Raw genomic sequence first — 22948 nt, forward strand, 5'->3', positions numbered from 1 at the left:
GACTTGACCTTAGAGAGAGCCGAGAGACAACCGTTGTCCAATCCCGATTGAAGGAAGGAAAGAAAACTGGGTAAGGAAAACGGCCAGGGGGTAAACCCCCTCTCAGAGCACCAGGCTAAGAAGATCCTCCAAGTTCTGTGACAGATCTTGGCTGACGTTGGTTTCCTGGCCTGTCTCATAGTGGCCACACAGTCAGGTTGAGGGCCGCAGAATTCAGATGGAAAAATGGCCCTTGAGATAGCAAGTCTGGTCGGTCTGGGAGCGCCCACGGTTGCCCCACCGTGAGATGCCACAGATCGGGGTACCACGACCGCCTCGGCCAATCTGGAGCGACAAGAATGGCGCGGCGGCAGTCGGACCTGATCTTGCGCAACACTCTGGGCAGCATTGCCCGAGGAGGGAATACATAGGGCAGTTGAAACTGCGACCAATCCTGAGCTAAGGCGTCCGCCGCAAGAGCTCTGTGGTCCTGAGACCGTGCCATGAATGCCGGGACCTTGTTGTTGTGCCGAGACGCCATGAGATCGACGTCCGGCGTTCCCCAGCGGCAACCGATCTCTTGAAACACGTCCGGGTGGAGAGACCATTCCCCCGCGTCCATGCCCTGGCGACTGAGGAAGTCTGCTTCCCAGTTTTCTACGCCCGGAATGTGAACCGCGGAGATGGTGGAGGCTGTGGCCTCCGCCCACAGCAGAATCCGCCGGACTTCTTGGAAGGTTGGACGACTGCGAGCCTTGTGGAGAAAAAACGTTCCCCATCCTGACAGGCTCGCGTCCGTCGTGACCACAGCCCAGGATGGGGGCAGAAAGGATTTTCCTTTCGACAGAGAAGTGGGGAGAAGCCACCACTGAAGTGAGGTCTTGGCTTCCAGAGACAGAGAGAGATGTCGTCTAAGGACAGGTCCTTCCTGTCTAAGGACGTCGGCCTCTTGTCCCATTTGCTGAGAATGTCCTATTGGAGAGGACGCAGATGAAATTGCGCAAATGGAACTGCCTCCATTGCTGCCACCATCTTCCCCAGGAAGTGCATGAGGCGCCTCAAGGGGTGCGACTGGGCCCGAAGAAGGGATTGCACCCCTGTCTGCAGCGACCGCTGTTTGTCCAGCGGCAGCTTGGCCATCGCTGAGAGAGTATGAAACTCCATCCTGAGGTACGTCAGTGACTGGGTCGGAGACAATTTTTGACTTTGGAAAATTGATGATCCACCCGAAACCTCTGGAGAGTCTCCAGAGCAACGGTCAGACTGTGTTAACAAGCCACCCAAGAGGGTGCTTTGACTAGGAGAACGTCTGGGTAAGGGATCACCGAGTGGCCCTGAGAGTGTAGGATCGCTACGACGGAGCCATGACCTTGGTGAAGACCCGTGGGTCTGTCGCCAGGCCGAAAGACAGTGCCACAAACTGAAGGTGTTCGTCCCCGATGGCGAAACGCAGGAAGCGTTGATGCCCTTGAGCGATCTGCCATGGAGATAGGCATCTGTGATGTCGATTGATGCTAGGAAGTCTCCTTGGGACATCGAAGCGATGACAGATCGGAGGGATTCCATGCGAAACCGCCTGGTTGTCACATGTTTGTTGAGCAATTTGAGGTCCAAAACGGAACGGAATGAGCCGTCCTTTTTTGGCACCACGAACAGATTGGAGTAAAAACCGCGACCGCGTTCCTGAGGGGAACGGGGATCACCACTCCTTCTGTTGTCAGAGTGTCCACCGCCTGAAAAGCGCAACGGTCCGTTCGGGGGGCGGAGATGTTCTGAAAAAAACGAGTCGGAGGACGAGAGCTGAACCCTTATCCTGAAACCGTGAGACAGATGTCTCTCACCCCTCGGTCTTGGACATGTGGCCCCAGGCGTCGCAAAAGCGGGAGAGCCTGCCACCGACCGAGGATGCGGTTGGGGCGGCCGAAAGTCATGAGGAGGCCGCCTTGGAGACGGTGCCTCCGGTGGTCTTTGGAGGACGTGACTTAGACCGCCGTGGAGAAGAGTTCCTCTGGCTCTTCTGTGGCCTGTTGGACGAGGAGGACTGGGACGCTTGAGAAGCCAAGGACACAACCTGCGGAGCAGAGATACGTGCGACCGCATTAATCTCAGCCAGAGAAGCTGAGATAGCTTGGAGAGCCCTCACGGCTGCGAAGGCCGGAGCAAAAGATGCGCCTATGGCTTCAAAGATGGATTTCATCATAACCTTTATTTGCCTGTCAGTGGCATCCATGAGAGATGAACCATCTGCCACAAATACTACGGATCTAGCCGCCAGTCTGGAGACTGGAGGATCCACCCTGTGACACTGAGCGCAAACCCTTAACTACGTCAGGGGGGAAAAGGGTTCATTAAGGCACTTAGTAAAGCGCTTGTCCGGAAAGTTCTGTGCTTCTGAACAGCCTCTCTGAAGTTAGAGTGATCGAAAAAAAAAAACGCACTCCGTGTACATTTGGGAAACCTAAACTGGTGTTTCTCCCGCTGTGAAGCCGACTCCTCCATAGGAGAAGATGGGGAAGAGAGGTCTAGCACCTGGTTGACGGACGCTATAAGGTCGTTTACTATGGCGTCCCCTTCAGGTGTATCCAGATTGAGCGCAACGTTAGGTTCAGAGCCCTGAGCTGCGACCTCCGCTTCATCCTTAACTACGACAGTGAAGTCGTGGAAGGTTCCCAGCGAGCCCGGTTAGCCTGTGTGAGGCCGCGGTCCGTGTCGGAGTTCTCACCGTGGGATCTGGGTGTTACCCCAGGAGCCCCTTGTTATACCGACCCAGAGGGGCCTGGGGGCGATGAACTCACAGCTCCCTGGCCCTGTGTTACCGTTCTGGACTGCAAAGCTTCCAGCTTAGCAGCCCCTCTGTTCATAGACTGGGCCATGGAATGACTCAGAGAGTTGCTCAGTCAAACGTGCAAACTCTGTCCCTGCCATCTGTGCAGTGGAAACCGGTGGTACCACCTGAGCCGAGGGTCCCACCCGTGCCAGAGGCTCCGGCTGAGTGAGTGCCCCAGGGGCCAAGCATTTGCAATGATAGGTGGAACCTGCCGGCAATATAGCCGCACAAGGGGTACAGGTTGCAAAGAAAGCCTGTGCCTTGGCACCCTTACTGTTTGCGGACGACCTGCTGATGTCACCTCTTAGTAATCAGCGAGGGTACATAGCCAAAAGCAAATAGTGCTGCCGAACAGTGAAATCATATAAATATAAATATAAATATATATATATATATATATATATATATATATATACACACTTCGGCACCTAAGGGGGGCCAGCACCCGATTGGGAAACTGGTGCCCCACAGTGCACAGTGAGGGGGCAGGAGGATACCAAGTATGCTCCAGCCCTCACTGCCGACGTCCCGTCGGCCGTCCCGTCGTTACCCCTGACTGGCAGGCCCGGGAACGGGAGTATATGGTACTAGGCCGCAAGAGCCGGGGACTAAAGTTAAAGACGCGGCCGGCAAACAGGCGCGGTCGGCGCGGTAGTCCCGGACTCACAAACCACACAGCAACCGCTGCAGCTTTGTAACCCAGGTGCTGTATGCAGCGTCCCCCAAAGGGGACACAGAGTACCTTATGGATGCAGGGCTCTGTCCCTGATGATGTCCTGTCTCCTGTCCGTCAGAATCCCCCAGGGGCTGCGGATGGAGCCCGGTCCCAGCGCATGGCGACCGGTTATGAACCCCCTCTCCTAGAGCTGCAGTGCTGCCGAACAGTGAGCACATTCTGAGATCTCCACCGGCAGAATCATGCCATATAACAATGGCTGCCGGCGTTCCGAGGGGAGGAGGGAGCCGAGGGCGGAACCACAAAAGTGCGGGAATCTGCGCCCCATAGTGAACAGTGAGGGGGGAGGAAGACAGCGAAGTGTGCTCCAGCCCTCACCGTCGGCGTCATACCGACCGTCCCGCCCTTCCCCCTGACTGGCAGGCCCAGGGGCGGGAGTTCAATACACTAGGCCGCAAAAGCCGGGGACTAAAGTAAAAACCGCGGCCGGCAAACAGGCACGGTCGGCGCGGTAGTCCCGGTCAAAAAAAAAAAATCACACCGCAGTCGCTGCAGCGTCTGAGGCCAAGGTGCTTCATGCACCGTCCCAAAGGGGACACAGAGTACCTGTAGATGCAGGGCCATGTCCCTGACGATACTCCATCTCCTGTCCGGCAGATACCACCAGGGGCTGCGGAGGGAGCCCGGTCCCAGTGCCTGGATGACCGGTTAGGATCCCACTTCACCCAGAGCCCCTAAGGGATGGGGAAGGAAAACGGCATGTGGCTCCAGCCTGTGTACCCGCAATGGGTACCTCAACCTTAACAGCACCGCCGACTCAGTGGGGTGAGAAGGGAGCATGCCGGGAGCCCTGTTAGGGGCCCTCTTTTCTTCCATCCGATATAATCAGCAGCTGCTGCTGACTAAAATGTGGAGCATTGTGTGAGTGTCAGCCTCCTTCAACACAAAGCATAAAACTGAGGAGCCCGTGATGCACGGGAGGGTGTATAGGCAGAGGGGAGGGGTTACACTTTTTAAAGTGTAATACTTTGTGTGGCCTCCGGAGGCAGTAGCTATACACCCCAATTGTCTGGGTCTCCCAATGGAGCGACAAAGAAAAGTGTGATCGCACAATAGTTTTTGGGATGTTTTATTCACCGTGTTCACTATATGATAAAACTGATGTATCTATGTGATGCCTGAAGTCGGTGCGAGTTTGTAGACACCAAACATGTATAAGTTTACTTGTATCTAAGGGGTTAAAAAAAATTCACAAGTTTGTCCAATAAAAGTGGCGCACGTTTTGCGCCATTTTTCGAAACACGTAGCGTTATTTTTTGGGATCTATGGCTCAGTGACGGCTTATTTTTTGCGTCTCGAGCTGTCGTTTCTAATGGTACCATTTTTGCGCAGATGCTACGTTTTGATCGCCTGTTATTGCATTTTGCATAAAACTTGTGGCGACCAAAAACGTAATTTTGGCGTTTGGAATTTTTTTGCCACTACGCCGTTTACCAATCAGATTAATTGATTTTATATTTTGATAGATTGGGCATTTCTGAACGTGGCGATACCAAATATGTGTATATTTATTTATTTTTTAACCCTTTAATTTTCAATGGGGGGGAAAGAGGGGTGATTTGAACTTTTAGGTTTTTTTTTATTTTTTAAAACTTTTTTTTTTATTTTACTAGTCCCCCTAGGGGGCTATAGCTATCAGCAATCCGATCGCTGATCGCTATCTGCTGATCACAGCTATACAGCTGTAAACAGCAGAAATAGTCACTTACTTTTTCCCTCTGCTCCCGGCCGAGGAAAAACGAAAGTGAAACTTCGTAGCTGCAGGCGTCATCACATGACCCTGTGCTACGATGGCAACTACCGATAGTCACGTGATTACGCACGTGACTTCCGGTGGGGGCGGCGGTAAGTAAAAAGCATGGCCGCGCGCATTTAGATCAGATCTTGCTGCCAGACTTTGGCAGCAAGATTTAAGGGGTTAATGGCCGCGGGTGGAAGCGATTCCACCCGCGGCTAGCAGGCACACATGTCAGCTGTTGAAAACAGCTGATATGTGTGCCGACCGCCGCCTGCTCGCGGCAGGGGGCAGGGCTTAACGGGACACGCTCCATGACGGATATATCCGTCCATGGTCGTGAAGGGGTTAATGTTTTATCACTTTTTTCAAAATGTAATAAATGATATTATCTGATAAACACAGCCTCTTATTCTGTGTTGGTGTGATAACAAGCGGCCCCTACCTTCCTCATGTGGTCGGCCTCCAGCGCAGCAGCCTCCAATCGCTGCATCAGAACCTCCCGCTCAGACTGCAGAGTCCGGCACTGCTGGTGGGCTTGTTTGGCCTGCCCCTTCACGCTCTCCAGGTATTCCTGCAGGCCCGAGATGATGCCCTCCAGGTCTCTCTTCAGGGCCTCATTAGCAGCGATCTGGCCTGAAAAAGTAGACACCGTGACAAGTGGGAGCGGATCGAGGGACGGCAACCCCCAAAGTGGAATCAGGGCTGGAGCCGCCTGAACTGTGTCACCTCCAGAGCTGTACTCACCAGTCTGTTACATTATACATCAACCTTCAGATAGACTTACAGATAGGATGGTACACTGCATTAATAGCAGGAGCTCAACACAAGGGGTCCACAACAAAAACACCCGCAGCCAAGGAACTAGGTGTACTACAATTCCCAGCACAGCACACCACAGCTCGGCGGTGACATCACTGAGTATGCCGCCTATCCATCACCAGAGATCAGCAGTGACATCACTAAGAACGACGCCTATCCACCAGAGATCAGCAGTGACATCACTGAGAATGACGCCTATCCATCACCAGAGATCAGCGGTGACATCACTGAGAACACCTCCTATCCATCACCAGAGATCAGCAGTGACATCACTGAGAACACCTCCTATCCATCACCAGAGATCAGCAGTGACATCACTGAGATCACCGCCTATCCATCACCAGAGATCAGCAGTGACATCACTGAGAACACCGCCTATCCATCACCAGAGATCAGCAGTGACATCACTGAGAACACCTCCTATCCATCACCAGAGATAAGCGGTGACATCACTGAGAACACCGCCTATCCATCACCAGAGATCAGCAGTGACATCACTGAGAACACCTCCTATCCATCACCAGAGATCAGCAGTGACATCACTGAGATCACCGCCTATCCATCACCAGAGATCAGCAGTGACATCACTGAGAACACCGCCTATCCATCACCAGAGATCAGCAGTGACATCACTGAGAACACCTCCTATCCATCACCAGAGATAAGCGGTGACATCACTGAGAACACCGCCTATCCATCACCAGAGATCAGCAGTGACATCACTGAGAACACCTCCTATCCATCACCAGAGATAAGCGGTGACATCACTGAGAACACCTCCTATCCATCACCAGAGATTAGCGGTGACATCACTGAGAACACCTCCTATCAATCACCAGAGATCAGCGGTGACATCACTGAGAACACCTCCTATCCATCACCAGAGATCAGCGGTGACATCACTGAAAACACCACCTATCCATCACTAGAGATCAGCGGTGAGATCACTGAGAACACCTCCTATCCATCACCAGAGATCAGCAGTGACATCACTGAGAACACCGCCTATCCATCACCAGAGATCAGCAGTGACATCACTGAGAACACCTCCTATCCATCACCAGAGATCAGCAGTGACATCACTGAAAACACCACCTATCCATCACTAGAGATCAGCGGTGAGATCACTGAGAACACCTCCTATCCATCACCAGAGATTAGCGGTGACATCACTGAGAACACCTCCTATCCATCACCAGAGATCAGCGGTGACATCACTGAGAACACCTCCTATCCATCACCAGAGATCAGCAGTGACATCACTGAGAACACCTCCTATCCATCACCAGAGATCAGCGGTGATATCACTGAGAACACCTCCTATCCATCACCAGAGATCAGCGGTGATATCACTGAGAACACCTCCTATCCATCACCAGAGATCAGCGGTGATATCACTGAGAACACCTCCTATCCATCACCAGAGATCAGCAGTGACATCACTGAGAACACCTCCTATCCATCACCAGAGATCAGCGGTGACATCACTGAGTACACCTCCTATCCATCACCAGAGATCAGCAGTGACATCACTGAGAACACCGCCTATCCATCACCAGAGATCAGCAGTGACATCACTGAGAACACCACCTATCCATCACCAGAGATCAGCAGTGACATCACTGAGAACACCGCCTATCCATCACCAGAGATCAGCAGTGACATCACTGAGAACACCACCTATCCATCACCAGAGATCAGCAGTGACATCACTGAGAACACCTCCTATCCATCACCAGAGATCAGCGGTGACATCACTGAGAACTCCTCCTTATCCATCACCAGAGATCAGCAGTGACATCACTGAGAACTCCTCCTTATCCATCACCAGAGATCAGCGGTGACATCAATGAGAACACCGCCTATCCATCACCAGAGATCAGCGGTGACATCACTGAGAACACCTCCTATCCATCACCAGAGATCAGCGGTGACATCACTGAGAACACCGCCTATCCATCACCAGAGATCAGCGGTGACATCACTGAGAACACCTCCTATCCATCACCAGAGATCAGCGGTGACATCACTGAGAACACCTCCTATCCATCACCAGAGATCAGCGGTGACATCACTGAGAACTCCTCCTTATCCATCACCAGAGATCAGCGGTGACATCACTGAGAACACCGCCTATCCATCACCAGAGATCAGCGGTGACATCACTGAGAACACCTCCTATCCATCACCAGAGATCAGCGGTGACATCACTGAGAACACCTCCTATCCATCACCAGAGATCAGCGGTGACATCATTGAGAACTCCTCCTTATCCATCACCAGAGATCAGCAGTGACATCACTGAGAACACCTCCTATCCATCACCAGAGATCAGCGGTGACATCACTGAGAACACCGCCTATCCATCACCAGAGATCAGCGGTGACATCACTGAGAACACCTCCTATCCATCACCAGAGATCAGCGGTGATATCACTGAGAACACCTCCTATCCATCACCAGAGATCAGCGGTGACATCACTGAGAACTCCTCCTTATCCATCACCAGAGATCAGCAGTGACATCACTGAGAACTCCTCCTTATCCATCACCAGAGATCAGCAGTGACATCACTGAGAACACCTCCTATCCATCACCAGAGATCAGCGGTGACATCACTGAGAACACCTCCTATCCATCACCAGAGATCAGCGGTGATATCACTGAGAACACCTCCTTATCCATCACCAGAGATCAGCAGTGACATCACTGAGAACTCCTCCTTATCCATCACCAGAGATCAGCAGTGACATCACTGAGAACTCCTCCTTATCCATCACCAGAGATCAGCAGTGACATCACTGAGAACACCTCCTATCCATCACCAGAGATCAGCGGTGACATCACTGAGAACACCTCCTATCCATCACCAGAGATCAGCGGTGATATCACTGAGAACTCCTCCTTATCCATCACCAGAGATCAGCAGTGACATCACTGAGAACACCTCCTATCCATCACCAGAGATCAGCGGTGACATCACTGAGAACACCTCCTATCCATCACCAGAGATCAGCAGTGACATCACTGAGAACACCTCCTTATCCATCACCAGAGATCAGCGGTGACATCACTGAGAGCACCTCCTATTCATCCCCAGAGATCAGCAGTGACATCACTGAGAACACCTCCTATCCATCACCAGAGATCAGCGGTGACATCACTGAGAACACCTCCTATCCATCACCAGAGATCAGCGGTGACATCACTGAGAACACCTCCTATCCATCACCAGAGATCAGCGGTGACATCACTGAGAACACCTCCTATCCATCACCAGAGATCAGTGGTAACATTATTATATTTAATTTATTTATAGAGCACCAATGATTTCATGTTGCTGTACATGAGAAGGAGTTCCTTACAGAATACATATACAAATTACAATAGACAGACTGGTACAGAGGGAAGAGGACCCTGCCCTTGTGGGCTTACATTTAATAGGATTTGGGGAGGAGACAGTAAGTGGGGTGTTGGTCAGGGGGCAGGTCCAGCATGGTGGTGAGGCAGTAGCTGTGGCGGTGGTGATGCAGTGGGGTAATTGGAGATTATAGGCAGTTCTGAACAGATGAGTTTGAAGCTTGCAAGTGTAGCAGATAATCTGACGTGGTGAGGCAGTGAATTCCAGAGGACAGGGGATGCTCGGGAGAAGTCTTGGAGTCGGTTGAGTGAGGAGCGAATGAGAGAGGAGGAGAGAAGGAGATCTTGGGAGGACCAGAGATTACGTTTTGGAGTGTAGCAGGAGATTAGTTCGGAGATATACGGGGGGAGACAGATTACGGATGGCTTTGTAGGTCAGTGTTAGTAGTTTGAATTGAATACGGTGGAAGATTGGGAGCCAGTGGAGGGATTTGTAGAGGGCAGAAGTGGGGTGACGTTGAAGAGAGAGGTGGATCATTCAGGCAGCAGAATTAAGGATGGACTGGAGAGGTGCAAAATAGTTAGCAGGGAGGCCACAGAGGAGGATGTTGCAGTAATCAAGGTGGGAGATGATGAGAGCATGCACTAGCATTTTTGTAGTTTGAGGATTGAGGAAGGGACAGATTCTGGAAATATTTTTGAGTTGAAGGCAGCAGGAGGTGGTGAGGGATTAGATGTCTGGTATGAAGGACAACGCAGAGTCAAGGGTCACTCCGAGGCATCAAACTTTCGATACTGGGGAGAGCGTGATGCTATTTATTGTAATAGATAGATCAGGTGGGGAGTGTAGGTGAGATGGAGGAAATATGATTAGTTCAGTTTTGGCCACATTGAGCTTTAGGAAGCGAGATGAGAAGAAGGAGGATATAGCCGATAGACACTCCGGGATTCTGGACAGCGGAGATGTGACGTCTGGGCCAGAGAGGTAGATCTGAGTGTCATCAGCATATAGGTGGTACTGGAAACCATGGGACTTTTGTGAGTTGTCCCAGGCCAAATGTATAGATGGAAAAAGAAGGGAATTTTGTTACTTACCGTAAATTCCTTTTCTTCTAGCTCTTATTGGGAGACCCAGACGATTGGGTGTATAGCACTGCCTCCGGAGGCCACACAAAGCAATTACACTAAAAAGTGTAAGGCCCCTCCCCTTCTGGCTATACACCCCCAGTGGGATCACTGGCTCACCAGTTTTAGTGCAAAAGCAAGAAGGAGGAAAGCCAATAACTGGTTTAAACAAATTCTCTCCGAGTAACATCGGAGAACTGAAAACCGTTCAACATGAACAACATGTGTACCCGCAAACAAACCAAAAATCCCGAAGGACAACAGGGCGGGTGCTGGGTCTCCCAATAAGAGCTAGAAGAAAAGGAATTTACGGTAAGTAACAAAATTCCCTTCTTCTTCAGCGCTCTATTGGGAGACCCAGACGATTGGGACGTCCAAAAGCTGTCCCTGGGTGGGTAAAGAAATACCTCATGTTAGAGCTGCAAGACAGCCCTCCCCTACGGGGAGGCAACTGCCGCCTGCAGGACTCTTCTACCTAGGCTGGCGTCCGCCGAAGCATAGGTATGCACCTGATAATGTTTGGTGAAAGTGTGCAGACTCGACCAGGTAGCTGCCTGGCAAACCTGTTGAGCCGTAGCCTGGTGTCGTAATGCCCAGGATGCACCCACGGCTCTGGTAGAATGGGCCTTCAGCCCTGATGGAACCGGAAGCCCAGCAGAACGGTAGGCTTCAAGAATTGGTTCTTTGATCCATCGAGCCAGGGTGGCCTTAGAAGCCTGCGACCCTTTGCGCTGACCAGCGACAAGGACAAAGAGTGCATCCGAACGGCGCAAGGGCGCCGTGCGGGAAATGTAGATTCTGAGTGCTCTCACCAGATCTAACAAATGTAAATCTTTCTCATACCGATGAACTGCATGAGGACAAAACGAAGGCAAAGAGATATCCTGATTAAGATGAAAAGAGGATACCACCTTCGGGAGAAACTCCTGAATGGGGCGCAGCACAACCTTGTCCTGGTGGAAGACCAGGAAGGGAGCCTTGGATGATAGTGCTGCCAGCTCAGACACTCTCCGAAGAGATGTGATCGCTACCAGAAAAGCCACTTTCTGTGATAGTCTAGAAAGTGAAACCTCCCTCAGAGGCTCGAAGGGCGGCTTCTGGAGGGCAACTAGTACCCTGTTCAGATCCCATGGATCTAACGGCCGCTTGTACGGGGGTACGATATGGCAAACCCCCTGTAGGAACGTGCGCACCTTAGGAAGGCGTGCCAAACGCCTCTGAAAAGAAGGGAATTTTGTTACTTACCGTAAATTCCTTTTCTTCTAGCTCTTATTGGGAGACCCAGACGATTGGGGTATAGCTACTGCCCTCTGGAGGCCACACAAAGCACTACATTAAAAGTGCAAGGCCCCTCCCCCTCTGGCTATACCCCCCCCGTGGTATCACGGGTTCTCCAGTTTTAGTGCCAAAGCAAGAAGGAGGAAGCCAATAACTGGTTTAAACAAATTAACTCCGAATAACATCGGAGAACTGAAAAACCGTTCAACATGAACAACATGTGTACCCGCAAACAACAAAAAAAAAACATCCCGAAGGACAACAGGGCGGGTGCTGGGTCTCCCAATAAGAGCTAGAAGAAAAGGAATTTACGGTAAGTAACAAAATTCCCTTCTTCTTCAGCGCTCTATTGGGAGACCCAGACGATTGGGACGTCCAAAAGCTGTCCCTGGGTGGGTAAATAAATACCTCATGTTAGAGCTGCAAAACAGCCCTCCCCTACGGGGATGTCACTGCCGCCTGCAGGACTCTTCTACCTAAGCTGGCATCCGCCGAAGCATAGGTATGCACCTGATAATGCTTGGTGAAAGTGTGCAGACTGGACCAGGTAGCTGCCTGGCACACCTGTTGAGCCGAAGCCTGGTGACGTAATGCCCAGGACGCACCCACGGCTCTGGTTGAGTGGGCTTTTAGCCCTGAAGGAACCGGAAGCCCCGCAGAACGGTAGGCCTCTAGAATTGGTTCTTTGATCCATCGAGCCAGGGTGGCTTTAGAAGCCTGCAACCCCTTGCGCGGACCAGCGACAAGGACGAAAAGTGCATCGGCACGGCGTATGGGCGCCGTGCGGGAAATGTAGATTCTGAGTGCTCTCACCAGATCTAGCAAACGTAAGTCCTTTTCATACCGGTGAACCGGATGAGGGCAAAAAGAAGGCAAGGAAATATCCTGATTAAGATGAAAAGAGGATACGACCTTAGGAAGAAACTCCGGAATGGGGCGCAGCACAACCTTGTCCTGGTGGAACACCAGGAAGGGAGCCTTGGATGACAGAGCTGCCAGCTCAGACACTCGCCGAAGCGATGTGATCGCAACAAGAAACGCCACTTTCTGCGACAGCCGAGAAAAGGAAACTTCCTTCAGAGGCTCGAAGGGCGGCTTCTGGAGAGCAACTAGTACCCTGTTCAGATCCCATGGATCTAACGGTCGCTTGTACGGGGGCACAATATGACAGACCCCCTGCAGGAACGTGCGCACCTTAGGAAGACGTGCTAGACGCTTCTGAAAAAACACGGATAGTGCCGAAACTTGCCCTTTAAGGGAGCTGAGCGACAAGCCCTTTTCTAACCCCGATTGCAGGAAGGAAAGAAACTTGGGCAATGCAAATGGCCAGGGAGACACTCCCTGGGCCGAGCACCAGGATAAGAAAATCTTCCACGTTCTGTGGTAGATCTTAGCAGAATTCGACTTTCTAGCTTGTCTCATTGTGGCAACCACTCCTTGAGATAATCCTGCAGATGCTAGGATCCAGGACTCAATGGCCACACAGTCAGGTTCAGGGCCGCAGAATTCTGATGGAAAAACGGCCCTTGGGACAGTAAGTCTGGTCGGTCTGGCAGTGACCACGGTCGACCGATCGTGAGATGCCACAGATCCGGATACCACGACCTCCTCGGCCAGTTTGGAGCGACGAGTATGATGCGGCTGCACTCGGATCTGATCTTGCGTAGCACTCTGGGCAAGAGCGCCAGAGGCGGAAACACGTAAGGGAGCTGAAACTGCGACCAATCTTGAACCAAGGCGTCTGCCGCCAGAGCTCTTTGATCGCGCGACCTCGCCATGAATGCCGGGACCTTGTTGTTGTGCCGGGATGCCATTAGGTCGACGTCCGGCACTCCCCAGCGGCGACAGATTTCCTGAAACACGTCCGGGTGAAGGGACCATTCCCCTGCGTCCATGCCCTGGCGACTGAGGAAGTCTGCTTCCCAGTTTTCTACGCCTGGGATGTGAACCGCGGATATGGTGGATGCTCTGTCCTCCACCCACATTAGAATGCGCCGGACTTCTTGGAAGGCTTGCCGACTGCGCGTCCCTCCTTGGTGGTTGATGTATGCCACCGCTGTGGAGTTGTCCGATTGGATTCGGATCTGCTTTCCTTCCAGCCACTGCTGGAAGGCTAGTAGGGCAAGATACACTGCTCTGATTTCCAGAACATTGATCTGAAGGGTGGACTCCTGCGGAGTCCACGTCCCCTGAGCCCTGTGGTGGAGAAACACTGCTCCCCACCCCGACAGACTCGCATCTGTCGTGACTACTGCCCAGGATGGGGGCAGGAAGGATCTTCCCTGAGATAATGAGGTGGGAAGGAGCCACCATTGTAGAGAGTCCTTGGCCGTCTGGGAAAGCGAGACTTTCCTGTCCAGGGACGTTGACTTCCCGTCCCATTGGCGGAGAATGTCCCATTGAAGTGGGCGCAGATGAAACTGCGCAAAGGGAACTGCTTCCATGGCTGCCACCATCTTCCCTAGGAAATGCATGAGACGCCGCAAGGGATGCAACTGGCCCTGCAGGAGAGATTGCACCCCTGTCTGTAGTGACCGCTGCTTGTTCAGCGGCAGCTTCACTATCGCTGCTAGAGTATGAAACTCCATGCCAAGATACGTTAGTGACTGAGTCGGTGATAGGATCGACTTTGGAAAGTTGATGATCCATCCGAAAGACTGTAGAGTCTCCAGCGTAGCATTCAGGCTGTGCTGACATGCCTCCTGAGAGGGAGCTTTGACCAATAAGTCGTCTAGGTAAGGGATCACCGAGTGTCCCTGAGAGTGCAAGACTGCTACCACCGCCGCCATGACCTTGGTGAAGACCCGTGGGGCTGTCGCCAGACCAAATGGAAGAGCTACGAACTGAAAATGGTCGTCTCCTATCACAAAACGTAGAAAACGTTGATGTTCTGTAGCAATTGGCACGTGGAGATAAGCATCTTTGATGTCTATTGATGCAAGGAAGTCTCCTCTGGACATTGAGGCAATGACAGAGCGGAGGGTTTCCATCCGGAACCTCCTGGCGTGCACATGTTTGTTGAGCCGTTTTAGGTCCAGAACAGGACGGAACGAGCCGTCCTTTTTTGGAACCACAAAGAGATTGGAGTAAAACCCTTGCCCTTGTTCCTGAGGAGGGACTGGGATCACCACTCCTTCCGCTTTTAGGGAATCCACCGCCTGCAGCAGAGCATCTGCTCGGTCTGGATGTGGGGAGGTTCTGAAGAACCGAGCTGGAGGACGAGAATTGAACTCGATTCTGTACCCGCGAGACAAAATGTCCGTCACCCACCGGTCTTTGACCTGTGACATCCAAATGCCGGAAAAGCGGGAGAGCCTGCCCCCGACCGGCGATGCGGAGGGGGGGGGCTGGAAGTCATGAGGTAGCCGCTTTGGAAGCGGTACCTCCATTTGCTTTCTTGGGGCGTGTGTGAGTCCGCCACGAATCTGAGTTTCTTTGCGTCCTCTGAGTCCCTTTGGACGAGGTAAATGGTGTCTTGCCCGAACCTCGAAAGGACTGAAACCTCTGCTGCCACTTTTTCTGCTGAGGTTTGGATGTTCTGGGTTGTGGTAAAGAGGAGTCTTTACCCTTGGACTGCTTAATGATGTCAGCCAATGGCTCGCCAAACAGTCTATCTCTAGACAAAGGCAAACTGGTTAAACATTTTTTGGAACCAGCATCTGCTTTCCAGTCCTTTAACCACAAGGCTCTGCGCAAAACTACCGAATTGGCGGACGCCATTGAGGTGCGACTGGTAGATTCTAGGACCGCATTGATAGCGTAAGACGCAAACGCCTCGTTTAGAGAAACGCCTTTCTGGGTGAGCGTCGTGCTTCTGGATTGATTCTCTGAAGTCAGAGTGATCTAACAAAGCACTCAATTTACGCTTGGGATAAAGGAAACGAAACTTCTCCTGCTCCGCAGCCGCCTCTTCTGCTGAAGGGGCTGGGGGAGAAATATCCAACAGCCTATTGATGGCTGAGATAAGGTCGTTTACCATGGCATCCCCATCCGGGGTATCCAGGTTGAGAGGGGTTCCAGGAGTGGATTCCTGATCACTCTCATCAGACACATCACAGGGAGACTGATTGCGCTGAGACCCTGAGCAGTGTGAAGACGTCGAGGGTCTTTCCCAGCGAGCTCGCTTAGGGTGGCTGGGGCCATCATCTGAGTCATAATCCTCGGCCTGTGAAGCCGGGGACCCCCCTGTGGGCTGGATACATTCCAAGTAAGGGGGACCTGAGGACAGAGGCCTCGCCGTGCCCAGAGACTGAGCCCCATGCATAGATTGCAAGGTTTCAAGGATTTTTGCCATAGACACAGACATATTATCTGCAAAAACTGCAAAGTCTGTCCCTGTCACCGGGGCAGAACTTACAAGCGTCTCAGCCTGGGTCGCTACCTCTCCTGACTCCGGCTGGCGAAGCAGCACCGGGTCGGAGCATTGCACACAATGGGGGTCATCGGAGCCTGCTGGTAGATTAGCCCCACATGCAGCACACGCAGTATACACAGCCCTTTTTGCCTTGGCCGCCTTGCGTTTTGAGGATGACATGTTGCTGCTTCCACAGAGCGATCTGGGATATGCAGCCAGAAGCGACCTCACAGTGCAAGAAATACAATATCTATATATCTGTACACAGTACACCGATACACCGTGAGGCACTAGAGGGACCAGCACAGAAAAATCGCTTACCGCCCGCGTAAAAAAGCGGGTGTGTGGTCGCCAGATAGCCCCTAGTCCAGGTCTCCCAGAGCCTTGCGTCCTTCCTCCAGCCAGGCATGCATGTAATGGCTGCCGGCGTCTCGAGAGAGGAAGGGGGGCGGGCCCTGGGCGTTCCTGGCCAAGAGCGGGAAGCCTGCTTCCCTCTGTGCCAAGTGAGAGGGCTGGAGCATGTAAATCAGGCTCCAGCCCTCGTCGCTGCTAGCGAACAGCGTCTCTCCCCTACCCTGAATGACAGGGTGGGGGCGGGAACGAATCGGAGCTGCCGGCGTCCTAGGCCCAAAAAGCCGGGGACTAAATTTATAACCGCCGCCGCCGTAAAAGCGCGGACGGCGGATCCCCGGCGCACCACAAGTCACAGCAGCGCCGCCCGGTCCAGAGGGGGTCGGCGCTGCGTTCCCATACACAAAAAAGTCCCCCAGTAATCTGTAGGGACACCAACTCCACGTTGTGGTCCCCGGCGCACTACAACACCCAGCCAGCCCGGAGTGTGTCTGTGCCTGCCGGGGACACAGAGTACCTGTATGATGCAGGGCCTGTCCCTGATCGTACTCCTGCTCCGAATCCATCAGGTTCTAATGGGTCTGTGGATGGAGCCCGGCGTCAGAGCTGAGAGGCCGGCAGGATCCCACTTCCACAGAGCCCTACCAGGGGATGTGGAAGGAAAACAGCATGTCAGGCTCCAGCCCTGTACCAGCAATAGGTACCTCAACCTTACAACACCATCCAGGGGTGAGAAGGGAGCATGCTGGGAACACTATATGTGTCCTCTTTTCTTCCATCCGAAACAGTCAGCAGCTACTGCTGACTAAAATCTGTGGAGCTATGCATGGAATGTCTGACCTCCTTCGCACACAAAGCTAAAACTGGAGAACCCGTGATACCACGGGGGGGGTATAGCCAGAGGGGGAGGGGCCTTGCACTTTTAATGTAGTGCTTTGTGTGGCCTCCAGAGGGCAGTAGCTATACCCCAATCGTCTGGGTCTCCCAATAGAGCGCTGAAGAAAAGACGGATAGCGCCGAGACCTGACCTTTAAGGGAGCTGAGCGACAAACCTTTTTCTAACCCAGATTGCAGGAAAGAAAGAAAGGTAGGCAATGCAAATGGCCAGGGAGACACTCCCTGAGCAGAGGACCAGGATAAGAATATCCTCCACGTTCTGTGGTAGATCTTAGCGGACGTGGGCTTCCTAGCCTGTCTCATGGTGGCAACGACCCCTTGGGACAATCCTGAAGACGCTAGGATCCAGGACTCAATGGCCACACAGTCAGGTTCAGGGCCGCAGAATTCCGATGGAAAAACGGCCCTTGGGACAGTAAGTCTGGTCGGTCTGGGAGTGCCCACGGTTGGCCGACCGTGAGCTGCCACAGATCCGGATACCACGCCCTCCTCGGCCAGTCTGGGGCGACAAGTATGACGCGGCTGCAATCGGATCTGATCTTGCGTAGCACTCTGGGCAAGAGTGCCAGAGGTGGAAACACATAAGGGAGCCTGAACTGCGACCAATCTTGCACTAGGGCGTCTGCCGCCAGCGCTCTTTGATCGCGAGACCGTGCCATGAAGGTTGGGACCTTGTTGTTGTGCCGTGACGCCATTAGGTCGACGTCCGGCACCCCCCAGCGGCGACAGATTTCCTGAAACACGTCTGGGTGAAGGGACCATTCCCCTGCGTCCATGCCCTGGCGACTGAGGAAGTCTGCTTCCCAGTTTTCTACGCCGGGGATGTGAACTGCGGATATGGTGGAGGCTGTGGCTTCCACCCACATCAGAATCCGCCGGACTTCCTGGAAGGCTTGCCGACTGCGTGTCCCCCCTTGGTGGTTGATGTATGCCACCGCTGTGGAGTTGTCCGACTGAATTCGGATCTGCCTTCCTTCCAGCCACTGCTGGAAGGCTAGTAGGGCAAGATACACTGCTCTGATTTCCAGAACATTGATCTGAAGGGTGGACTCCTGCCGAGTCCACGTACCCTGAGCCCTGTGGTGGAGAAAAACTGCTCCCCACCCTGACAGACTCGCGTCTGTCGTGACCACCGCCCAAGACGGTGGTAGGAAGGATCTTCCCTGTGATAATGAGGTGGGAAGAAGCCACCACTGCAGAGAGTCTTTGGCCGTCTGGGAAAGGGAGACTTTCCTGTCCAGGGATGTTGACTTCCCGTCCCATTGGCGGAGAATGTCCCATTGAAGTGGACGCAGATGAAACTGCGCAAATGGAACCGCCTCTATTGCCGCCACCATCTTCCCGAGGAAGTGCATGAGGCGTCTTAAGGAGTGCGACTGACTTTGAAGGAGAGCCTGCACCCCAGTCTGTAGAGACCGCTGCTTGTCCAGCGGAAGCTTCACTATCGCTGAGAGAGTATGAAACTCCATGCCAAGATACGTTAGTGATTGGGTCGGTGACAGATTTGACTTTGGGAAGTTGATGATCCACCCGAACGCCTGGAGAGTCTCCAGTGCAACATTCAGGCTGAGTTGGCATGCCTCTTGAGAGGGCGCCTTGACCAGTAGATCGTCCAAGTAAGGGATCACAGAGTGTCCGTGAGAGTGCAAGACTGCTACCACTGCCGCCATGATCTTGGTGAACACCCGAGGGGCTGTCGCCAGACCAAATGGCAGAGCTACGAACTGGAGATGGTCGTCTCCTATCACGAAGCGTAGAAAGCGTTGGTGCTCTGTAGCAATCGGCACGTGGAGATAAGCATCTTTGATGTCTATTGATGCTATGAAATCTCCTTGAGACATTGAGGCAATGACTGAGCGGAGGGATTCCATCCGGAACCGCCTGGCGTTCACATGCTTGTTGAGCAGTTTTAGGTCCAGAACAGGACGGAAGGAGCCGTCCTTTTTTGGAACCACAAAGAGATTGGAGTAAAATCCTCGCCCCCGTTCCTGAGGGGGGACAGGGATCACGACTCCTTCTGCTCTTAGAGAGTCCACCGCCTGCAGCAGGGCATCTGCTCGGTTGGGGTGTGGAGAGGTTCTGAAGAACCGAAGTGGAGGTCGAGAACTGAACTCGATTCTGTACCCGCGAGACAAAATGTCTGTTACCCACCGGTCCTTGACCTGTGACAGCCAAATGTCGCAAAAGCGGGAGAGCCTGCCACCGACCGAGGATGCGGAGGGAGGAGGCCGAAAGTCATGAGGTAGCCGCTTTGGAAGCGGTTCCTCCATTTGCTTTCCTGGGGCGTGAGTGAGCCCGCCAGGAATCTGAGCTCCCTTGTTCTTTCTGAGTCCTTTTGGACGAGGAGAATTGGGCCTTGCCCGAGCCTCGAAAGGACCGAAACCTCGACTGCCACTTTTTCTGTTGAGGTTTACTTGCTCTGGGCTGTGGTAAGGAAGAGTCCTTACCCTTGGACTGTTTTATGATTTCAGCCAATGGCTCACCAAACAGTCTGTCTCTAGATAATGGCAAGCTGGTTAAGCATTTTTTGGAACCAGCATCTGCTTTCCAGTCCTTTAACCACAAGGCTCTGCGCAAAACCACAGAATTGGCGGACGCCATAGCGGTACGGCTCGTAGATTCTAGGACAGCATTGATAGCATAGGTCGCAAACGCAGACATTTGCGAAGTTAGGGACGCCACCTGCGGCACTGCTGGATGTATGATAGCATCCACCTGTGCTAAACCAGCTGAAATAGCTTGGAGTGCCCACACGGCCGCGAATGCTGGAGCAAACGACGCGCCGATAGCTTCATAGACAGATTTCAACCAAAGGTCCATCTGTCTGTCGTTGGCATCTTTAAGTGAAGCGCCATGCTCTACTGCGACTATGGATCTAGCCGCAAGCTTGGAAATTGGGGGATCCACCCTTGGACACTGGGTCCAGCGTTTGGCCACCTCAGAGGGAAAAGGATAACGGGTATCCTTAGAACGTTTAGAGAAACGCTTGTCTGGATGAGCGTCGTGTTTCTGGATCGATTCTCTGAAGTCAGAGTGGTCCAAAAAAGCACTTAATTTACGCTTGGGATACAGGAAATGGAACTTCTCCTGCTGTGCCGCTGCCTCCTCTGCAGAAGGGGCTGGGGGAGAAATATCCAACAGTCTATTAATTGCCGATATAAGGTCATTAACCATGGCGTCACCATCAGGGGCATCCAGATTGAAAGGAGCCTCAGGATTAGAATCCTGATCACCGTCCTCAGTCTCATCACAGAGAGACTCTTCTCGCTGAGACCCTGAGCAGTGCGAAGACGTGGAGGGTCTTTCCCAGCGAGCTCGCTTAGGCTGCCTGGGACTGTCATCTGAGTCAGAGACTTCAGCCTGTGATGCTTGAGACCCCCTTGAAGTACGGATTAGTTCCAACTGAGGGGGACCGGAGAGCATAGACACAGCAGTGTCCATGGTCTGAGTAACTGGCCTGGACTGCAAGGTCTCCAGGATTTTTGTCATAGTCACAGACATTTTATCAGCAAAAACTGCAAAGTCTGTCCCCGTCACCGGGGCAGGGTTCACAGGCGTCTCTGCCTGGGCTACCACCACATTAGGCTCTGGCTGACGAAGTGCCACTGGGACTGAACATTGCACACAATGTGAGTCTTTGGAGCCTGCCGGTAGATCAGCCCCACATGCAGTACAAACAGTGTACACAGCCTGTGCCTTGGCACCCTTGCGTTTTGCGGATGACATGTTGCTGCCTCCTCAGAGCAGTACAGGGTGTCCAGCCAAGAAGCGACCTTACAGTGCAACTATATATATATATGGTACTAAGAAAAAAGTACACTAATATAACACTGAGGCACTAGTGGGGCCAGCACGAAAGTGCAGCTTACCGCCCGCTTAGGAGCGGGTGTGTGGGCGCCGAAATCCCTTTAGTCTGGGTCTCCCAGAGCCTGCTGCCTTTCCCCAGCCAGACCGCATGTGTAATGGCTGCCGGCGTCCTTGTGGAGAGGGGGGGCGGGCCCTGGGCGTATACAGACGAAGAGCGGGAAGCCTGCTTCCCACTGTGCCTAGTGAGAGGGCTGGAGCATGTAAATAAAGCTCCAGCCCTCGGCGCTGCCAATTGAGCAGCGTCTCTCCCCTACCCTGAGTGACAGGGTGGGGGCGGGAACGAAGCGGCGCTAGGCCGCAGAAGCCGGGGGCTAAAGTTAGAAGCGCCGCCGCCGTAAAAGCGCGGTCGGCGCAAAGTCCCCGGCGCACCACAAGTCGCAGCTGCGCCGCCGCTCCAGTAGCGGTCGGCGCAGTAGTTCCCAACATGTAACGTCACTCAGCAAAGCTGCAGTGACCTAACCCCAGCGCACAGCGCTACTGTCCCCGGCGCACTATAACGCTCAGCAAGCCTTGAGAGTGTCCGTGCCTGCCGGGGACACAGAGTACCTGAAAGTTGCAGGGCCTTGTCCCTGAACGGCACTCCCGCTCCAAATCCAGCAGGTTCTCTGGGTCTGTGGATGGAGCCCGGCCTCAGGGCTTGGAGGCCGGTAAGATCCCACTTCCACAGAGCCCTCCAGGGGATGTGGAAGGAAAACAGCATGTGGGCTCCAGCCTCTGTACCAGCAATAGGTACCTCAACCTTACAAGCACCACCGCGGGTGAGAAGGGAGCATGCTGGGGGCCCCATATGGGCCCTCTTTTCTTCCATCCGATATAGCCAGCAGCTACTGCTGACTACAAACAGTGGAGCTATGCGTGGATGTCTGACCTCCTTCGCACAAAGCAGAAAACTGGTGAGCCAGTGATCCCACTGGGGGTGTATAGCCAGAAGGGGAGGGGCCTTACACTTTTTAGTGTAATTGCTTTGTGTGGCCTCCGGAGGCAGTGCTATACACCCAGTCGTCTGGGTCTCCCAATAGAGCGCTGAAGAAAGTAAGGGTCCCAGGACAGAGCCTTGAGGGACGCCAACAGAGAGATGGCGGGATGAAGACGTTGTGTGGGAGTGGGAGACACTTAAAGTGTGGTTGGAGAGGTATGGAGAGATCCAAGAGAGGGCGAGATCTCTGACACCAAGAGAAGAGAGGATCTGTAATAGGAGGGAGTGGTCGACAGTGTCAAAGGCTGAGGACAGGTCTAGAAGTAGGAGTATAGAGAAGTGGTTGTTAGCTTTGGCAGTAAGTCATTTGTGATTTTAGTCAGGGCAGTTTCAGTAGAATGATGTGGACGGAAGCCGGACTGTAGGTTGTCAAAGTGAGAGTTAGAGGAGAGGCAGGAGGAAAGTTCAGCATGGACGTGCTGTTACAGGAGTTTTGAGGCGAACGGGAGCAGTGATATGGGGCGATAGATGGTAGAAGAGGTTGGATCGAGGGAAGGTTTCTTTAGGATGGGTGTAACTGTTGCATGTTTAAAAGCAGAAGGGAAGGTACCAGAGGTTAAAGATAGGTTGAAAAGTTGGGTTAAGGCTGGAATAAGCATAGGGGTGAGGTTGGGGAGGAGGTGGGATGGGGTCAAGTGCAC

The 22948-nt window shown here is 53.0% G+C and overlaps 1 protein-coding gene across 1 annotated transcript in view; it reads right to left on the bottom strand.

The window, feature by feature from the left end:
* LOC142269304 (centriolin-like) overlaps positions 1 to 22948 on the bottom strand; it is a 153029-nt gene that overhangs the window by 93167 nt on the left and 36914 nt on the right. Inside the window, exon 13 of the mRNA XM_075332401.1 lies at positions 5723 to 5913. Within this exon, the coding sequence (XP_075188516.1) occupies positions 5723 to 5913 (191 nt within the window). The remainder of the gene's footprint in view (positions 1 to 5722; positions 5914 to 22948) is intronic.

The sequence above is a fragment of the Anomaloglossus baeobatrachus genome, unplaced genomic scaffold (assembly GCF_048569485.1).
Source record: "Anomaloglossus baeobatrachus isolate aAnoBae1 unplaced genomic scaffold, aAnoBae1.hap1 Scaffold_318, whole genome shotgun sequence".
NCBI classification, from domain to species: Eukaryota; Metazoa; Chordata; class Amphibia; order Anura; family Aromobatidae; genus Anomaloglossus; species Anomaloglossus baeobatrachus.